General features: G+C 50.4%; 1 protein-coding gene across 4 annotated transcripts in view; it reads left to right on the forward strand.

The window, feature by feature from the left end:
* TBCD (tubulin folding cofactor D) overlaps window positions 1-20,729 on the forward strand; it is a 145,999-nt gene that overhangs the window by 31,081 nt on the left and 94,189 nt on the right. For all 4 annotated transcript variants that reach the window (XM_044938748.1, XM_044938747.1, XM_025279793.2 and 1 more), the window contains exons 8-13: window positions 5,489-5,534; window positions 7,085-7,217; window positions 10,913-11,049; window positions 11,693-11,753; window positions 12,816-12,890; window positions 13,152-13,246. In XM_044938748.1, coding sequence (XP_044794683.1) covers window positions 5,489-5,534; window positions 7,085-7,217; window positions 10,913-11,049; window positions 11,693-11,753; window positions 12,816-12,890; window positions 13,152-13,246 — 547 coding nt within the window. The remainder of the gene's footprint in view (window positions 1-5,488; window positions 5,535-7,084; window positions 7,218-10,912; window positions 11,050-11,692; window positions 11,754-12,815; window positions 12,891-13,151; window positions 13,247-20,729) is intronic.

Here is a 20,729-nt window from a genome sequence, read left to right on the forward strand (position 1 = left end):
GAGAGAATCCCTCTGTACCGTGCCTTTGGGTTTACGTGAAGGGTGCTCAGCAATTAGCCTTTGTTGCCTTCCATGGAAGGTTTGGCCCTGCTTGGGCTCTGTGGCTCCCACAAGGACCATGGGTTAAGCTCTGAGTGGCATCCAGCCTGGAACTGAAGTGTTGGTGCCAATGGTCCTTTCCGATCACATGTTGTCCCCTTTGTGTGCGCACATCAGGAACAGTGGTACTGGGGCCCGGTGCCCTTCTCGGCCCGGAGACGGGACTCAGGAGCACAGAACAGGGGAGGCTGCCCTTCCTGGCCCTGTGCCGTCTGCTGGCAATGTCACGTCTCCCTGAGGGACGGGGAATGGGCCGTGGTACAGCCAGGTGTCCCGCAGTGCTCCTCAGCTCGCAGGACAGTTCTCGGGTACTCGTGGCACCCCTGAGCTGTGTGGTGTGGGCCCCTTTCTCCCGGAGCCTGGGGTGGAGCTGCTTTTCTTGGCCTTGACTCGGTGGTGCCTTCAGGGGCCTCAGACCAGCATCTCCTGCTCGGCAGCCGGGCAGACTTGCTTCCAGCAGCTGACAGCCTGTGATTTACGGCTAGAGAACATGCCCCGGGGAGGGAAGCTGGTTGCACAGCGGGCAGAAGAGCCGGCTTGGGTGGGTGGTGACTGGAAGGTGTGGTGGTTGAGAGCGATTACTGAGAAACGCGTCTGTTTGCATCTTGTGCTGTGCTGGTTTCTAGAAGAGCAGGAACAGTCATCCCGCCTCAGATGTGCGTGCTCTGTGGCCTTGTCTCTATGTGGGGTGATTGCCTCAGGGGTCTTCAGTTGGCTCGTGTCTTATGCATCCACGAAAAGTGGGATACCCTCCCCATTTAGTGGCTTGGCTGATGGTTTTTCCTGACCATCTAAAGACCAGACTGTTTCTGTGGGCCACTTCTTCCCTTTGCTGAGGGTCACCGTCCTCTGCGCACGCTGGGTTGGACTGTGTGTTTTCAGGAGGGAAAGCCAGTGAAGACGGCCCCGTTTCCTGTGGAAAAGCAAACCAACCAACAAAACCAAAGCCCTGGCCCTCTGTGATTCTTGTTCCTGTTCACGCCTTTTGCCCTTCTGAGTCCATTAACAGGAGAATCCATAACTCCTATGACCCTTCCCTTCGTGTGTACAGAGTCTGCCTGTGGCAGCCATGGAGCTGGTTTGGGGCCAGGAGTAAGGAGAGGGCAGGCGGCACCGCACAGCCCATTGCTGTCCCTCACCTGCCTCGCATCCCTCCAGCTCTACCATGGCCTCCCCTGGAAGCCAGGCCAGGCCCTCGCACGGGACCCAGACAGCTCACACCCCAACAGTAAAGCTTACGGGACAGACACACAGCCCCTAAACTGCTGATCTCATCACCAAGTATAGAATAAAAATGAAGTTTTCAAAGGGGACTCCTCGTTCTCTACCCTCTAATGTGCTGAGGATTCTCCACACGTGTTACACATGACACGTTTGCTAGAATTTGTTATGAAGCCATGTGGGCCTGGGGTTTTCTTTCTGGAAAGATTCTGCAGTACTAATTAATTTTTTTGTTTGTTTTGTTACATGATCCAGGTCCATTCAGATTTTCTGTTTCTTAAGTCATTTCTGCTAATTTGGAATCTCATAGTTTGTCGCTTTCCTTTGAGTTGTCTTGTTGTCATAAAGTTTATAAAATTCCATTGTTATCCTTTTGGTTTCTGTGGACTCTTGTGAAGTCCTTGAATTCCTGACTTTATGTATGCGTGTTGTATGTGTTGGTGTGCACCTGTGTGTGTATATTAAAATACACAACCACACACGCTTGTGTTGTTGAACTGTTTGAAATCGCTCCACTGCCTCTCAGTACTTCAGTGGGTGTTCCACATAATCAGCATGCTGTTTTTGAGGACTGATTTTTAAAACAAAAGCTTTTTTCCCCACATGGTAATAATTCTTTTTTGTAACTTATTTTTTAACTGGAGGAAAATTGCTTTTCAGTATTGTGTTGGTTTCTGCTTAAAGGGAAAGTTGCTCAGTCATGTCTGACTCTTGGCAACCCCATGAGCTATACAGTCCTGGAATTCTCCAGGCCAGAATACTGGAGCGGGTAGCCTTTCCCGAATCCAAGGGCTCTTCCCAACTCAGGGATCGAACCCAGGTCTCTTGGTATGCAGGCGGATTCTTTACCAGCTGAGCCACAAGCAAAGCCCAAGAATACTGGAGTGGGTAGCCTATCCCTTCTCCAGCGGATATTCCTGACCCAGGAATCGAACTGGGGTCTCCTGCATTGCAGGCGGATTCTTTGCCAACTGAGCTATCAGAAGCTTCTGCCATACAGCAATGCAAATTAGCCATAATTAATACATATATCACCTCCCTCCCCTCTCTGCATTCAACCTGTCTAGGTCATCACAGAGTGCTAGACTGGGATCCCTGTGTTCTCACCAGCTATCTGTTTTGTATGTATCAGTATATATGTTGATATATGTGTGTGTGTATATATCTCCACATGTATATGTAGCATGCATGCCTACTAAATTGCTTCGGTCACGTCCAACTCTTTGTGGCCCTATGGACTGTAGCCCGCCAGGCTCCTCTGTCCATGGGATTCTCCAGGCAAGAATGCTGGAGTGGGTTGCCATTCCCTTCTTGTATATGTAGATATGTATGTTGATGCTACTTTCCCCATTCTATCCTGCACTCGCCTTCCCCCACTGTGTCCACTGGTCTGTTGTCTGTATGTCTGTCTTCATCCCTTCCCTGCAAATAGGTTCTTCAGTACCATTTTTCTAGATTCCACATAAGTGCATTAATATAGGAGATTTTTTTTTCTGAATTCCTTCACTTTAACAGGTTCATCTGCCTCACTAGAACTGGCTCAGATTTGTCCTTTTTCATGCCCACGTGGTAGTATGTCTGATGGTAGGAGCCCCTGGAAGAGAACGGAGGGTGGGTACTTTGAATTCAGCGGTGCCCAGCACGCATTCGTGCCTGCTAACCTGGCTGTGTCTGCCCGCCGCGCCGCCCTGTGTGGCGGGGTCTCCGCTCTTGCCACCTGGGCTCAGCGCGGAGCTTGGGGGGGCAGGGTTCAGAGCCGTCAGTGGTTCTGGTGCTTCAGAAGTTGAGACCGTCTTCATGGTTTTAGAAAATTTCGGCAAGATTTGTGTCGGCAGTTATTCTTATACCAAGACATTTATTTGTGTTTTGAAGTGTATAATTGCTATCACTTTGAAAGTCGATTGAGACCTGAGTGGTTTTCATAACTTTGTGCTGGTCGTGTTGTCGGCTGTTTCCTAGAGGCTCCGGTTCTTTGTGTGCAGCGGCAGTGGCCGTGTGGATGGCCTTGTGCTCCGAGGACAGAGGGAGGTGGTGTGTGACCGTGGTGCGCTGGCACCATGACCTGGGCTGGGCCAGCCCTGAGCACCCCGTACCCCTTCCCCCCAGCCCTGCTCTGCTTGGAGGAGAAACCGGACCCTCAGTGAGGCCCCATCCTTGGCTGGGTACTCTGTCCTGGTTTGTATGAGGCACTTCAGAGCTGAGACCACCATGGCCAGGTTATTGTTATGAACTCTGACATTTAGTTTTTTAAAGTTAGCGGTATCTAACAGTGGTGTGTCCTGTAAGCTTTATTGTTGGGGTCTGAACTGTCTGGGTCCCTGGGGAGGCCAGGGTAGAGCTGGAGGGATGCGAGGCAGGTGAGGGCTGGCAGTGGGCTGCGAGGTGCGGCCTGCCCTCCACTCACTCCTGGTCCCAGACCAGGCCACGGCCACCAGCTTGGGCCTCTGTCCTTCTGAGCCAGTCCACTGGGCCTGTCCTGGCAGTCTGGGCGGGAGGCTGACGGCCAGCACTGAGAGGGTGGCTCTTGTGGCCGCTGCTGCTGGAACAGGGTGCGGAGTGCTATGCCCGGGGCCGTGGGCGGCTTGCCTGGGGGCTTCCACATCCTGTTGAGACTCATCCAGCTGCTAGATGGTTTCCTCCTTCCTTTCCATGGAGCTACCTCCCTGACTGCTTCCAAAGTTCACCAGGAAGAAGCTCGGGGATCTGGGTGACTTTCCCCCTTGTCATAAATGCAGATTGTAAAGGCAGAGATTTCAAGTGTTTGGGGAGTGGTTTACCAGTCCTGAAATGGGTATATTTCAGATGTGACCTGTGGGTGTCCGGGGGTCCTTCTGCATTTTAGTGTGTGTCACGGAGGAGTGAAGTGCCCTGAACGTCCCAGTCTGATGGCTGGCTCATGGTTTTGGGGTTGCGTTGATGGGGACAGAAGGGCAGAAAGTGCAGAGCAGAGCGTGACTTCTGCCGAGGGGCTTCGCAGCAGAGGTGCAGAGCAGGGCTGGCGTGGCCAGGATGTTGTCCCACATGCTGGGACATGGTGGTGGAGCTGTGGGCTGCTGGTTGGGAGGTTCCTTGGTGCTTTGAGTACTGGGATGTCTTGGGCCTGTGGGTCTGAGCCCCTGTGGCCTGTTCTGTGTGCCTGCCTTGGTGCGTCCAGAGCTCCCGGGTGGTTGGTCTCCACATGAAACGCCACTGAGTAAGTGTCGGGGATGGTGTTCACCCTCTTCATCTCAACTCAGTGTAGCTCATTGGCTGGTAAGACCTGGTGTTGGGGGACAGGGTCCTGGGAAGTCAGGCCCACGTACCTTCAGATGGTCTAAGAAGCGGTCTCCTGTGCCAGTTAAATACTATTCCTGAAGGAGGAGGAGTTCCTTAGCTGTTTTCTTAAAGGTGCTCAGCTTTAGAGCTCTTTGTTTAAGGGCTTGGGTACCTGTGTGAATTACCACAAGTCTTGCAGACTTGCTTCCCTGGTGGCTGAGACGGTAAAGAATCCGTCTGCAATGCAGGAGACCTGGGTTTGATCCCTGGCTTGGGATGATCCTCTGGAGAAGGGAAATGGCAACCCATTCCAATGTTCTTGCCTGGAGAATTCCATGGACAGAGGAGCTTGGCGGGCTACAGTCCATGGGGCCGCAGAGAGTAGGACACGACTGAGTGACTAACACTTTCACTTTGCAGACTTGAAAGCAGAGGGTAAAATTTCAGGTTGAGGACTTCAGGGTTTGATGTTTTGATGGCCTGCTGGCCCCACGTGTGTGCGGTGCAGGAGGGGCCCTTTCTCCTTTGTTGACTCGGATTGCGGATGAGTTTGTGGGAGCCTTACCTTTGTGTGGGATAATTCACCTGTAGTTCTTATCCTTTGGTACCTTCAGTTACACGCCGGTCCTGGAAACCTAGTGCCATTCTTTGCTCTCTGTACAGGCTGGCACGCTTCCTTCAACGCGGGCGTGCGTTGGTGAGCCCCGCCTCAGGCTGCATCCCTGGTTTATGCTGCCCACTCGGAAGATTTTCAGTCTCATAATTTCTTTCCTGTATAGCAAATCTTGTTACTTCATGGCGAGTGTTCAGGATAAAAATTTTGAAAGATTGCAACGAGTTGTTTTGATAATTTATGTTTTAAATTTGTAAAGGTTTTTGTAATATTTTAATAGTTTTTTTTTTTTTTTTTTAGGCACAAATATTTAAACATGGAAAACGTGAAGACTGTTTACCCTACGGTAAGATTTATTTGTAAGTGAGGATGTGTTTGTGACATGAGTTTGCCCAAATTCTGATCAAATGTGTCTCACTAAGATTATTCATAGGCACAAAAATTTGTGACTTGCTGTATTTTTTTGTTGTCAAAAATTTTTTTTTTTTTGGGGGGTCTTCTGTGTGTGTATGTGTGCATGTGTAACAGAGAGTGTGTATGTGTGAATAATCTAACTCTTTAGCCTCAGGCCTTGTACGGGAGGAGGTCTGGGTTCCTGACTGACAGGTCTCGATCCTGGGGACTTGGAATGTAGACCTAGCCCTGAGGTCTTCAGCTCGCTTCTTGGGAGCCCAGCTGCATTCTTGCTGGCACCATGGCTACATCATTTGCCCTTTTTGTCGCATTCTCTTAATTTTAGATTGAACTTCAACTTATGAAAACCTATATAGTCATTCTGGCTGCAGGGAGGCTTACTACCTGGAACAAGAGAAATTTCTTAGTCTGTGCATTAGAAGATGCATGGATCAGATTTGGGTAGTAGAGTCTGTTTATATCTTGACATTGTCATCATGGGACATTTCATATACACAATGGAAGAGACACTGGTATAGTGGACTCTCATGTTTCTATCACAAGCGTCAGGTTTTTGATGCATAGGCATCCTGTTTCATCCATGCTCCCCCTCACATACCTTCCCCCCTGCCCGAGACACACTGTCATCCCACTGGCATCTGTTCACTCTTTTAAGAAACATAACCTTGATGTCATGGTCACACCTGAGAACGTGAGCAGTCGACACTCAGCATCATCACACGTTTGTCCTCAACAGACTTGCACACGCAGACCCCGAGTCTGTCTTGAGTTACCATCAGTTGTACCCAGGTTGGTCACTGTATGACGTTTGGGTCTTTTGGGGAGTTACCCAGATGCCATCACAACTTGGCTTGAAAACCGCCCTGCTCTTGTCTTAACACGAAACATGGTCTCGTGTGCTCTCCTCGCCTCCACCTTCTCTGACGCTCTCCTTATTGCCCTGAACAGCCTTAGTGGCAGGGGGACCAGATCACACTGCTCCCCTGGTTGTGGAGATCCCTCCCTGTTCTTACAGCCTCATACCCAAGTCTGTCTGCTGGTCCTCGTGGCCCTTAGCGTGTGCTCCACCGCCATGCGTGCACCCAGCCCCTCTGCTCAAGGTGCTCGTCGCTCCCTGGGCTCCTCTGCGTCCCGCCTCTGGATGCCTGGTGGAGCAGGTCCGACTCCACGCTTAAATGACATGAGGTGAACGCGGTCTTAATGAAGCAGAGCTCAAGGGACACAGCGTTGATATGGGCATGAGGTGATGGGGTCTTAAGCAGAGCTCAAGGGGCACAGCGTTGATATGGGCATGAGATGACGGGGTCTTAATGAAGCAGAGCTCAAGGGGTACAGCGTTGATATGGACCTTCACACTGACTTGGAGGAGGGGGCCCGGGAAGTGTCTAGTTTTGATGTTGTGCATGTCAGGTGGGGTTGGTGGGTTCGGGAGATCACACAAACCCTTCCCAGCAAACTGAGCAGGATGTTCTGTGTTCGCAGCTGCCACCGTTCTCCAGTGCCTGGACAGCTGCAGGCTCCCCGACAGCAACCAGACCTTGCTCCGGAAGCTCGGGGTGAAGCTCGTGCAGCGGCTGGGCCTGACCTTCCTGAAGCCCCAGGTGGCCAAATGGAGGTTGGTAGACTGAACAGTGGCCATGCAGCCTGGGGTATCTGGAGGCTGGTGTGGGGCCCGGGGTTTCAGGCATCTGGCCACAGTGGGCTAATCGACGTGTCCTCCTGCTTTCATTTTTTCCCCCCAGTCTCAAGAGCGTTTCTGATTTTGAAAGGAACAGCTTTTTTTCTTTGGATAATTTTCTGACTTCACATCTTCCAGGTAGAATTTTGAAGTGGGGCTGATGAGAGGGAAAGCTTGTCTTTTGTTCTGAAAGTGCCTATTCTAGTGTAGGGCAGCATCACTGGCGGGTCACACCACAGGGGAAGCTCTATTCTGGTCATTTCAGTCTGGGTTTCAGACTCACTCCTCAGGGTTTACTCAGAGAGAGCTGTCTCTGTCTGAGGATGGAAAAGATGTCTTAATGGTCCTAGTGGCTCCCATGGAAACAGCCTGTTCTATTGTGCTGGGGTACTACATTTTTAACAGTCTTCAGTATTTTAAAAAAAAATTAATTAATATATTTTAATTGGAGGCTAATTACTTTACAGTATTGGAGTGGTTTTTGCCATACGTTGTCATGAATCAGCCATGGGTGTACATCAGTTCCCCATCCTGAACCCCCCTCCCACCCAGTCTTCAGTTTTATTTCAAGTATTAATATGTATGTTTTGGGAGGAATTATTTGATTATGAGGAATCATTGATTATGTTTCTAGTTATAGGGAATTGCAGAGAAGTGTGTTATATTTAGTGATGTTTTACTGAAATACCTTTTGAGTATTCTGCATACTGTAAGGATGCTCTGGAAACTTTATGAGACTAATGTTAGTGTCTGCTTTCTAGACGCTGTAAAAGATTAACATTCTGTACCATGTTAGCGTTCCCCTGAGGAACAGAACCAGTGCGGGAGTGGGTGTGTGTGTATGTGTGTTAAGAGACACAAGGAATTGGCTCCTGGTTGTGAGTGTCCAGATCTGGTAGGCTTAGAGACTCAGGAGGAGCTGATGTTTCAGTCTGAGTCTTAAGGCAGGAAGAATCCCTCACCGAGGGGAGAGTGATCCAGTCTGTGGTCCCTGGGCCTTCACCAGGCTGGGCAAGCCCACCACACTGGGGAGAGCAAGCTGCTCTACTCAGCCTACAAGGTAGATGTCATCTCACCTAGAGTCACCCACAGAGGCGCACCCAGAATAACGTTTGAACAAATATCCGGGCCCTGTGACCTGGCCAACTTGACACGTTCAAGTGAACCGCCACAAGTACTCTAAGCGTTTACTCGGGAAGGAGAGTAATTCAGCATCACAGTTACGTTGTTCAGGCTGTACCTCCCTGGACACTGAGTGTGATCGTTAAACGTGGACGTGGAGTGTGATCGTTAAACGTGGTGGCTTCAGTCTTCCGGCCTGTTGTTTGCTTTCTCTCTCTTCCGTCTTTTTTTTTCATTTTATCCCCTCTGATGCACTTCCACGTTCTCTTGTAGATTCATTTCCTTTTTGGTTATCGTCCCCTTAGGAGTGCGTCTGTCTGGCAGGCGGGTAACTGGCTGAACCGCCCCTTTTGCTATCTTGCTGTCTGCCTGGGCCCGGTCAGTTCCTCCCATCCTCTGGGATGCAGCCCTCGCTCCCGCAGCAGCTGCTCGTGTCTTATGTGTGGCCTTTCAGTCCCTCCTGCTGGACCCACACTTCAGTGACTGCCCGGTGTTACGTGGGTACCTCTGGACTCTGGCTCTTGGCCTCTTACCTGCTCTCTGATGGTGCGTCTGAATCTTAACGCGCCTCACAGTTGCCTGAGGATTCAGGGAGATTCATGCAGAATTTGGGGTGCTTTCTCAGGTCCGCTTCCTCTAGTGTCTGTCCCCACTTAGTAGCCATCTCGTCACAATTTTTTTTTTCTGCCCGTCAGGACAGTGGCTCTCTGCTTGGGCTCTACTTTCCTGTGCTGTGGTTTAGAAAGTTCCTCTGGGAGGAAGCAGAGGGGACAGTGGGTGCGCCTGAGGGCTTCTCTGCTGTGAGGGCTTGGAGCCTTGCCGTGGGTGTCTTGTGCCTGCCAGCGGTTGGTTTATACACTTTGTCTGGGTCTCTGGTTAAGGCGGGAGGGGGAGTCTGGGGGCAGCCCGTCTGGTCTCTGGTTGCTGGACAGTGGTGAGGACTTTCCTGTGAGGTGGTGAGCACGTGTCCTCACTGGAGGAGAGCAGCGGCAGAGTCCCCAGCTGTCACCACGTGCCTGCTGCTTGTTGGGCGCTTTATGACCACAGTCCTGTGGCGCCTAGTGACCTTCTCCCTGATTCAGTTACCTGTTGCTGCTCTGATTCTTTCGCATTTTTTCCCCAGACCAGGCAGTTGTCAGACACCCTCTGGGTGACCTGCAGTGTGGACTCAGTTCTGAATCTGTCTCCGTGGAGACAGCACCAGATCCCCCAGATTAAGGGCTCAGTCCCCAAGACTGTCTCTTCCCCCCTCAACCCCTCCCCTCGCTGGTTGCAAGTCCCAGTTGTCACCTGTGCTCCTGACAGCTGGGCTACAGGTTGGCGGTTCCCACTACCCCCTTGTTGGGTTTGATAATTTGCTAGAGTGGCTCACAGAACTCAGAAATATTTTATTTACGAGATTATTGGTTTGTTGCAAAAGGCTCAGGAATAGTCAAGTAGAAGAGATGCCGAGGGCAGGGCAGGGCTCAGGGAGAGGGCATGGGGCTTCCGTGGGTTTTACTGGAAGCCTCATTGCATAGTCAGGGCTGATTCCATCACTGGCCATTGGTGGTTGATTGACCTTCCATCCTGGGAACTGCCCCACGGAATCTGAGGCCTCAAGGCCACAGCTAACAGCGTCCAGGTTGCCTCTATCTCCAAAGCCCCAGTTATCTCTTGCCGGACTTGGCCTTAGGCTACGGCCCCTAGTGGTCCTGCTGTAACTCCGCCTGTCACCATTTGTGCCCCAGGCCCTGTCCTGAGATGGAGCTGCCCCAGAGTCAGGCCCAAGCGTGCCTGCCGGCTTCCAGGAAGGGAGGCAGTGTTTATGGGCCTCGCTCTGCACAGGCCCTGGTCTGTGCTTTGTGCGCATCCTCCCATCTGCCCTCACTTTACAGACAGGGAAACTGAGGCAACCGGAAGTTCAGGGACTGTGCAGTCAGACAGCTGAGCTGGCCTGTGCTGTGGGACCCTTCACTGCGCCGTGGGAGATCATGCTGGTGACCTCAGTAGGTGGAGGAGGGGGTGTGGTGGGCAGGAAGTAATGAGAGCCGTTCAGGAGGCGGGCTCTGGGAGCTGGAGAGGACCGGCTGTGGCCCCTGGGGTGCGGAAGGCAGGGTCTGGCCCAGGGACGGGGGTGGGGCTGTACTCAGCTGGGACCTGGAGGCGGAGCCTATGGACATGGGGCCAAGGCCAGTGGGTTCGAATATGCCTTTCCTGCCATCTCGGTCACAGGCTTTCTTATTGTCACACTTTATCATCTGCCTTTCTGCTAAGAAAGCTTTCTAACGCGTGAGGGTTTCTGAGTCCTCTAGAGGGTGAATCTGTGTTCTGAAGCTCAGATGAGGTGGTCATCTTTCCTTGACAGTCCATGCTGGAAACTGTTATTGCTCAGTTTCCTTCCTGTCCATTCCGTCCCTGGAAAGCACATGGAATTTTCACAGTGATGCTATTCATAAATTGCTGAATCAGTCGGGAGTTTCTAGCTCCAAGGTGTCCCAGTGGGTCTGAGGTTCATTTGCTCCTTGCAGGTACCAGCGGGGCTGCCGCTCCTTGGCCGAGAGCTTACAGCATTCCATTCAGAATCCCAGAGAGCCCGTGACACAGGCTGAGACCCCCGACAGCGACGGACAGGATGACGTCCCCGAGGAGGTGGAGAGTGTGATCGGTGAGTGCGGCCCGCCTCATCTCCACCTGCAGGGCACCCAGTTCGACCTCCGGTCTTTGCAGGGCAGGAGGAGAGGCTGGGGGTTCCTGCACCCGCAGTCCCCCTTGCCCTCTGATGCGGCCCTAGATTGCTGTGGTCAGGGTGCCCCTGTGTGTACACCTCCACAGGCTCTGTCCTGCCTCTGTGTCCACTTCCTGTGCTGCCTCTGCTCTCTAGCAGGGCCTCCACTGACCGGCCTGCAAGGCCCGTCGTGCTCACAAGGCCTCTGAGCAGCCTCTCCTAGTGGCTGACCGTTTCCAGGACCCGGTCCCCAGGAGAACTGCTCTCTGCAGCCTCCAGCAGACACTTGTTTTTTCTGGGCAGCCTCCCTCACTGGTGCTGTCTGCCCAGTGCCTTTGAGGATGGGTGGATGTACTGTTTAGGAGCTATGGCAGAAGTTGGTCTTAAATGATGATTTGAAAACACACAGGAGGAAATGTCCTTTTCTTATGATTCGACTTAAGGTTCTTCTTGTAATTCCCTTCATAGTACAGTTTGGAGTGATGTGCAGGGTGGGTTACCTTAAAGCTGGTAACTGAGAGCTCAGCTTGAATTCCGAGTGCTTCCATGCAGCTCACAGACTGGCCTTCCTTTGTCCTTCCAGAGCAGCTGCTGGTTGGGCTGAAGGACAAGGACACGATCGTGCGGTGGTCTGCGGCCAAAGGGTAGGTGCCCAATTCAGGCCAGGGGTGGGCTAGGGGCTGGCAGCTTACTTGCCAGATACTCACGGATCTGTTGGGTCTTCTTAATCATGAAGAACTTCTTGTGGAATTTGATAGCTGTAAACAGCTCTGAGAGTTTTAAAAGGTAGACTGATTTTTTTTCCCCTAATTTATATTTATTGCTTTATGTCCTAATTTTCAAGAACATTGCTGAGATTGGTCAGTGGCTCCTTCATTTTCTTGCATTTTTGGCTGGAGTGAGCCACATTTGCCTTTTTTTAACCTTCAGGTGTTCCTTTTCTTACTCGTCCATGTCCTCATCGCCGTGACCCTCACTTCCTGCCCCCATGGCCAGGGGTACACCCCTCATGTAGGAAGGGGTGCTGCACAGCCCCGCTTAATCCCAGATTCTGGCATCTCCCCTCTGCTGCACCTGAGGGAACAACCGGCAGAGGTGCCCAGGCCCACCCAGGTGGGCCAGAGGGACATGGGGGACAGAGTACAAAGGAAATGGTTATGGGGAAAAGTAAAATTGATGAAAGTGCTGGTGGGCCCTCCCCCGAGAGTTCTGGGTTTCTGTGCCAACTAATTCACGTAGCAAGCAGCAGGGAAAGGGGGCGCACATAGAGGCTTTTGGGTAACTTTGAAGCCCAGAGTCTTGTCTGCTTGGAATGTGATGGGCTGGGAGGGTGGGTCTTCCTGGGGTGCTGTTGGCCGGGACACAACCCAGGCAGGTGACCTTATGGGAGCCAGCCCAGTTGGCATCCAGCATGGGGGTGGGACAGCCTGCCGGGCAGACCTTGGTGGCCTGAGCTAGGACCCTTGACTGTCCGAGACAAACACGTGCCCAGTGGGCCCCCTTTGCCTGGGTCCCCCAGATATCTGTCCTGTATTCATGTCAGTGTGATGGGCCCCCTGATGGGGCAGGTGGCCTTTGTGGAACACACTCAGCCACTTAGCCCTTCTCTGGAGGGAAGGACAATCTCTCGGGATGTTCCTAGTGTAGCATGGGCCCTCGACGGGCTGGTGATGCTGACAGATGCTGACGCTGCTTTTCCTGTTCAGAATTGGTAGGATGGCCGGAAGACTGCCCAAAGAGCTGGCGGATGACGTGACCGGGTCGGTGCTGGACTGTTTCAGGTGTGTGGGGAGATCACAGAGGGAGTTGTGTTTCTGGGGCATGTGAGGCTGACCTAGGACTTGGACTCTTTCTCTGGAGATCTGAACATGGCTGTCGTCTCCAGTTGGTTTGGAGTACTTTACCTCGTTAGCTGACTGATACTTGACAAACTTACTAAGAGTTTTAGTGATGCTTTCACCCCAGTGGGTGGACATGTGCTCTGGGTCCTGGGGGGACAAGCTGGCATGGTGCTGGGGTCTCAGGCTCTCTTGTATTTTCAGTTTCCAGGAGACGGACAGTGCCTGGCATGGCGGGTGTCTGGCGCTGGCGGAACTGGGCAGACGAGGCCTGCTGCTCCCTTCCCGGCTCTCAGACGGTGAGTATGAAGCTCAGTTTGTGTGTGCACCTTGTGGTGCTTCATCCAGCCCCATCCTGGCGCGGCCCACTCCCTGGCATGATGCGAGCATTGTGAGTGTTGCAGGAGAGAGCCTTCTAGGCCTGTGCCCTCAGGCTTCTTTCTCACGTAGGCCTTTCTGAGTCCCAGTGTCTCTTCTCCCTTCTGTGCAGTTTCAGTATCCTGTCGGTCCCAGTTTGGAGGGTCGTGAGCTCTTGTGATGTCTGGGATTGTCTTGTCCCCCAGAACCAATTTCACCCTCGTGGGGGTGCTGTCTCCCATTAAGAATGTGTGCATGGCCATGGTTCTTCTCCTGCAGTGACATCATGGTTCCTGGGAGCAAGACTCATGCCAGTGAGGGGATGGGGCGGGAGCTCCTCAGTGGGTCTGAGCAGGGGGACAGCATGGCGGGTGCACACGGACCACTGATTTCAAGGCCTGCATGTCCCAGCTCTCGGACCCGGCCACGTGGAGGTGCAGCCTAGGACCAGGGCCACAAGAAGCTTGTCTGTGGTGGGTGGGGATGTCCCTGGGAGCACCGGTGCCTGTGGATGGAAGGGATGGATACCTGGGAGGGATGAAGAGGGGCCTTTGCTGGAGTGTCTCCACAGATGGCACGCGCCCTGGGGATGACGTCTGTGCAGGGAAGGCGCTGCTCAGCAGCCCAGCGGTGGGCTCGTTGCAGGTGCTGGCCGTGCACCCGGTGTTATGAGGCGCGTGCAGAGCTGCTCGGCCCTTGATTTCTATGGGCTCTTTCAGCTTCTTTTTGTAGCAGCTTTACTGAGATACAGTTTATGTTAACATATTTGAAGTTCACCCATTTAAAGAGTTCAGTTCAGTAGTTTTTAGTATATTTACAGAGTTGTGCAGCCACCACCACCTGAGTCTAATTTTATTGTTCCTCAAAGAAGCTCCATACTCCGGAGAAGTCGTTCCCCATTTTCCCTCAGCACCCCCAGTCCCAGGCAACCGCTGATCTCTTTCTGTCTCTGTAAATGGGATCTCCAGTAGTGGTCTTGGCATTGACCTCTTTCACTTAGTGGAATGTTTTTAAACCTTCAGCCCCGTTGTACCTGTAGCGGTAGTACTTCATTCCTTTTTGTGGCTGAATAATATTCCATGGTATGGCTGCGCGTTTATTAATCTTCTCATAGGTGATGGGCATTTAGGTTTTCACCTTGGGCTACTGTGGATAATGCTGCCCTGAACATTTGTCTACAAGTTTTGTGTGGCCACGTGATTTGAGCTCTCATACTCAAATCACTAGGTGTAGACCTAGGAGTAGAATTGCTGGATCAAGGCTAAATTGGTCTTCAACTTTTTGAGGAACTGCAAACTCTTCCAAGATGGTTGTACCATGCACCACCGCTTGACATTCCTACCAGCTGTGTATGAGGGTTCCAGTTTCCCCATCCTCTCCAACTCTGTTTTTTGTTTTTTTTTTAATAGCCATCCTAGTGGGTGTAAAGTGGTATCTTACTGTGGTTTTGATTTGCATCTCAACTGTGTTGAGCATCTTTTCATGTGCTTTTTGACCATTTGGATATGGTCAGGTACTTTGTTAATTTAAAAAGTTGGGCTGTTTGTCTTTCTATTGTTATGAGTTCTTAATGGATATAAGCCTTTTATCAGACACATGATTTGTGGATATTCTATCTCCTCTGTGGTTGTCTTGTCACTTTGCTGATGGAGTTTGATGCACTGATGCTGTAAGTTTTGATTAACTTACCAGTTTCCTGTGTTGTTGCCTGTGCCCCTGGTTGCATATCTAAGTCATTGCCTGCCCCAAGGCCACGGAGATGTGCTGCTCTACTTTTACTTACTCTTGTTCCGTCCTAAGTGACTTACACATTTATTTGTGAAAATAGACGTGTGAGAGGGTGTGTGTGCACAAGGGTGTCACGGGTCAAGAGGAAGTCTCTGCCTCTGTGGTGCCGATTTCCGTTTAACTTGAAGGAGACCAGAGCCCTCAAGGCTTCTCGTGCCTGAGGCCGGCTGGCACAGTGTCTGTGTCTGTCATATATCATGACGTCAGCAGCCTCCACCAGCCGCAAGCAGCCAGAGTGAGAACGTAGAGTGCTGGATGAAGTGTATTGTTGTAGACAAATGTGTTGTAGATGAAAAGTGTCAAGATGGGGCCAAAACACTGTGAGGCGTCCCATGTGGTGAGTTGGCCTGTGGTCTTAGGTACTGCCGCCTGTGATGCTCTCCAGGTGAGCCAGGCCTCTCCGCCACCTTTGTGTGGCTGGTGGGTTGTGGAGCTGCGCTGTCTCCTGCCTCGGAGGGGTTGTGCAGGCAACTGCGGTCTTATCCTGGAGCAGGCTCCAGACGTGATGGGTCTGCGCCATTCACTTTTCTTTAACCCTTTCTCCTGCTCCTCAGACTGGGCCGTTTGAATTGCCCTGTCTTCAAGTTCTCTGATCCTTCCTTCTATCTGCTCAAACCTGCAGTTTGTTCTCCTTCCTCAGCTGAATTTTTCATTTCATTGACTATATTTTCAGTTCTAGAATTTCTCTGTGGTCTCTTTTACAGCCTGTTTCTTTATTGACACTCCATGTTTGTACAGACATTGTTCTCTTGTTTCCTTTAGCTCTTGGAGCATATTTGAGATAATTGATTCAGAGTCTGTGTCTTGTAAGGTGCTGTCTGGCCTTCCTCAGAGGTGGTTTCTGTCAGTTTCTTTTTTTTTTTTTCACTGTGACTGTACCATAATTTTTTCTTTCTTTGTATGCCTTGTTACTTTTTTATTGAAAACTGGGCATTCTGACATATGATGTGGTAACTCTAGAAATCGAGTTCTACCTTGTCAGAGGTTTGCTGCTCTTGCTGTTGAAGATTGTTTAGTTGTCTCTCTATTTAGTGACTTTTTCCCAGACTTTTTTTTTTTGCAATGACTTTATTCCTTGTTGTTTGGTCACTGAGGTCTCTTTTCTGTTGTTTTAGTGTATCGCCCGCGACCTAACAGAGGCTTCTTAGATGCTGAAATATAGTAGCCTCTTTGTTCACTAGGCAACCTGTTGGTTGATGCAGGTTTTTTATTAGATTCCAGAATGCTGAAAAGCTAGATTCTGTTTTTACCAGCTTACTGGTTTCCTTGGTAGAGGGACCAATTCGTGGAGCTCCCTATGGCCATATTCTGTCACATCATCCAAAAACCAGCATCTGAATAGCATTCCAGCGTTACTCTGGGTCCTCTGAGAAGATGTGTGGACACCAAGACAGAATTAAGTGTGCAGGTTCTTTTATTAGGAAATGTTGGGAAGGCTGGCAGAGCCACCATCCAGCCCCAAGTGCTGTGGGGCTGGGGTGTGGGTGGCGGAGTCCTGGTGGGCCGTGTTGTCTCAGGAAGGGCTTCTAGGGAAGTGGGGGTCCTCAAGCCAGAGTCAGCCTCAGACACATTCTCGGCTTCCTGGGATGGTCTAGGCATGGCTGTTGCCCTGCCGCCTCGGTGGAGTGGCCATGGCGCCTGGGGTCAGCCTGTGCCTGTGGGTGAGGCCTGCCTTGGCCACAGCCTTCATGTGCAGAGTGCTGACCTCTCTTGTCTCCTTACTGCTCCCTCTCCATGGGCCTGTGTGCCTGGCTTTCCTTCTCCATTGCTCCTGACCTCTCCTAGCACTTTCTTGTTCTTCTGACGACTATGCGCTTTGCTGATTTTTAACCTTTGTGCAATCTTGAACATTCCAGCCTGTAAGAAAAGTGATGGCCATACCGAGACGTCTCTGGCTTAGTGTGTGGAGTAGGGGTTGTATTTTTCTGTATCAAAATGTTTTTCCCCTTGAGTGAGTGCGTGCGTACTTCATTTCATACTCACTCCTCTCCCTGTCTTGGGAGTGGGGGCATTTTGGTTGAAGATTAAACCAGGGGTAGAGGTAGATGCGGAGAAGGCAATGGCACCCCACTCCAGTGTTTTGCCTGGAAAATCTCATGGACAGAGAAGCCTGGTTGGCTGCAGTCCATGGGGTCGCTAAGAGTTGGACACGACTGAGCGACTTCATTTCCACTTTTCACTTTCATGCATTGGAGAAGGACATGGCAACCCACCCCAGTGTTCTTGCCTGGAGAATCCCAGGGATGGGGGAGCCTGGTGGGCTGCCGTCTATGGGGTCACACAGAGTCGGACACGACTGAAGTGACTTAGCAGCAGCAGCAGCAGAGGTAGATGGCTGTGGGCTGCTGGTAAGACTGGTACAAAGCAGGTTGTCAGTACTTTTGTTTCTTCAGTGTGAATACAAGGATCCTTTTTAGAAGTTATTTTCAGCTTTACCAGGATGTGTAGTTCACCAAACATACAGTTTACCTATTATAAGTGTCTGATTCAGTGGCTTTGGTTTGTTACCGATTTTCAAAAAAAATTTTAGAATATATATGACATCAGTTCAGTTCATTAGCTCAGTTGCGTCTGACTCTTTGTGACCCCGTGGACTGCAGCACACCAGGCCTCCCTGTCCATCACCAACTCCTAGAGTTTACCCAAACTCATCTCCATTGAGTGGGTGATACCATCCAACCATATGTGACATAAAACTTGCCATATTAACTATTTTTAAGTGTACAGTTCAGTGGCATTAACTACATTTACAGTGTTGTATAACCATTATCATCACTGTCTATTTCCAAATTTTTTTATGTTCCCAAACAGAAACCATGTCCCCTTAAACCCTTAACTCCCCCTACCTTCTCCTCCCCTCAGCCTCTGATACCCACAAATCTGTCTGCCTCTGTGAGCTTACTGCTCTGGGGACCTCACATAAGTGGAATTGTGCAGGATTGTCCTTTGTGTCCTACTTACTTCGTGTAGGATTCCCAGGTTAAGTTCATTTTGTAGCTCATGCCAAAGTCTCATTCCTCTCTATGGCTGAGTAACAGTCCTCTGCGTGTGGACGACCTGTTGTTTGCGTGTTCGTCTGTCAGTAGACATTTGGGTTATTCTGTCTTTTTACGATGCTGAGTATGCTGCCGTGAACATTGGGCGCTTGCATCTGTTTGAGTCCCGGTTTTCACTTCTTTTAGGTGTATGTCTAGGAGTGAAATTGCTGGTTCACATGGTAATTCTGTACTAAAATTTTTGAGGATTTACCGCTTTTTATACATGAAGGTTAGAGACAGCTCTGGAGTTGGGTTATATGTGAATGAAAAAAGGTACTGTCATTGATAAATCAGCAAGACGGAATTTTTTTTGCTGCTGTTGCTAAGATCTCAGAACCCACTGTGCTTGTAAAGGTAGTTGCAGAGAGCCTGCATGGTTTCTGTGGCTGTACGTGTGCAGATGACCTTTTGGAGGAATTCCCTTAGGCGGGTTAATTTCATGGGGCTGCAGGCACATGTGGCTCCCCGGTGAACATCTGCAGGCAGCGCTGGGGCTCCCTGGCTTGTGTGGTTGCAGGGCTCTGAACAGTCACTAACTGTCTCCGTTTCTTTTTGCTGTCATTTAAGATGGTGGTGGACATTCTTGGGTGAGCTTAGAATCTTTGGGTCCCCAAAATGGAAGTTTTATGTTCTTGCCTGTAAGGCACGAGGTGAGAGCTTATCTCCAGGGCCTGAGGCTTTGGGCCCCAAGCCTAGAACAGCTTCTGACACTCTGCTTCTTGCAGGGTACTGACTTGCTGGAAAGCAGGGGTACCCTGTTTTTGGTCTTTGTAAGCATATTGGTGTACAGAAACACAAGAGCCCAGGCTTGCCAGGGAAGGCTGTGCATGTGTGTGTTGGTTTCAGGTCACGACAGAACACGTGTTGGATTGGTGGTGTGGGGCAGGGACTCACAGGCCATCCTTGATGATTTATAACAATTTGTATCAGCAGCTTCCTATTTACCTTAAAAGAATCAAGACCAGCTCTACATCCCTGTTGTGGGTTGGTGGTGTTCAGTCGCTAAGCTGTGTCTGACTCTTTGAGACCCCATGAAGCACACCAGGCTTCCCTGTCCTTCACTATCTCCCGGAGCTTGCTCAGACTCATGTCCATTGAGTCAGTGATGCCATCCAACCATCTCATCCTCTGTCATTCCTTCTCCTCCTGCCCTCAATCTTTCCCACCTTCAGGGTCTTTTCCAATGAGTTGGCTCTTTGCATCAGGTGGCTAAAGTATTGGGGTATGTGAGTTGGTATCAGTGGTTTTATATAAATCTAACTTGCTGGAAAGCCGGTTGTTTGCCATACTGAATAGTGTCTTTTTTTTTTTTTTTTTTAATAAGGAGGATTTTAAAAATTATTTTTATTTTATTTTTATTTTTGGCAACACTGGGTCTCCATTGCTGCCTGTGAACTTTTCTCTAGTTGTGGCAGGCAGGGGCTGCTATCTCATTGCAACACACGGACTTCTCATTGCAGTGGCTTCTCTTATTGCGGAGCACGGGCTCCAGGGCTCATGGGCTTCAGTAGTTGCAGTGTGTGGGCTCTAGAAAGCAGGCTTAGTAGTTGTGGTGATGGGTTTAGTTGCCCCGCAGCACATGGGCTCTTCCCGGACCAGGGATCAAACCTGCGTCTTCTTAATGGGCAGGTGGAGTCTTAACCCCTTGATCCTCAGGGAAGTCCTTGTTATTTAAAACAAATTTCTTGTAAAAACTGTTTGGCTGTACCAGGTCTTAGTTCCAGCATGTGGGATCTAGTTCCCTGACCCAGAGATTGAACCCCAGCCTCCTGCCTCGGGAGCAGAGTCTTAACCACTGGACCACCAGGGAAGTCCCATGAATGCTGTCGTTTTAACACAGCTACTGCATCACTGCTTGGGATGTGTCTGGTGGGATCCAGGCATCATGATGCCTTGGAATACACCATACTCCATCTAAAATGCAGGGACTTTATCCTTCATCTCCTTGAACTTGTATTTCCATTTACTTCTCCCAGAGGATTTTTTCCTAATGTAACATGTTTCTGTGATTGAGAATCTTCTGTTGATCTCTCTGTCAAGTGTCTTCAGCAGAGGATGTCTGTGAACGCAGACATCAGCTCTTCACATTTTGTTCTACCAAAAGATACTAATTGCTTAAGAAGTTTTCTAGATTGAGTTTTTACAGAATTAGTTATTAGTATAATCTTGATCAAAACAACTGAAAATAATATCTTATTGAAATGCAACTATTAACCAGATGGATTTTTAGTTCAGGCTGTCTTTCTGTGGTATGAATCCGCCTGCCAGTACAGGAGATGCGGATTTGATCGCTGGATTGGATAGATCTGGAGAAGGAAATGGCAACCCACTCCTGTATTCTTGCCTGGGAAATCCATGGACAGAGAAGCCTGGCGGGCTGCAGTCCATGAGTTTGCGAGAGTCGGACACAACTTAGTGACTAAACAGTCTTTCGGTGAATAGTGCTTATATCTAGAACAAGGCAACTTTTTATTTAAAACTTGTAAGTTTTTGGCTGTAAGTGCTGAGAAGCCTTGTTGTGCGTGTGTGTCACTGGGAACGGCAGGTGTTAGCTTTAGCAGTGCTCGTTCTCATTGGATGGCTCTATTGGGACTGCCCC

This window comes from Bubalus bubalis, chromosome 3 (genome assembly GCF_019923935.1).
Source record: "Bubalus bubalis isolate 160015118507 breed Murrah chromosome 3, NDDB_SH_1, whole genome shotgun sequence".
NCBI classification, from domain to species: domain Eukaryota; kingdom Metazoa; phylum Chordata; class Mammalia; order Artiodactyla; family Bovidae; genus Bubalus; species Bubalus bubalis.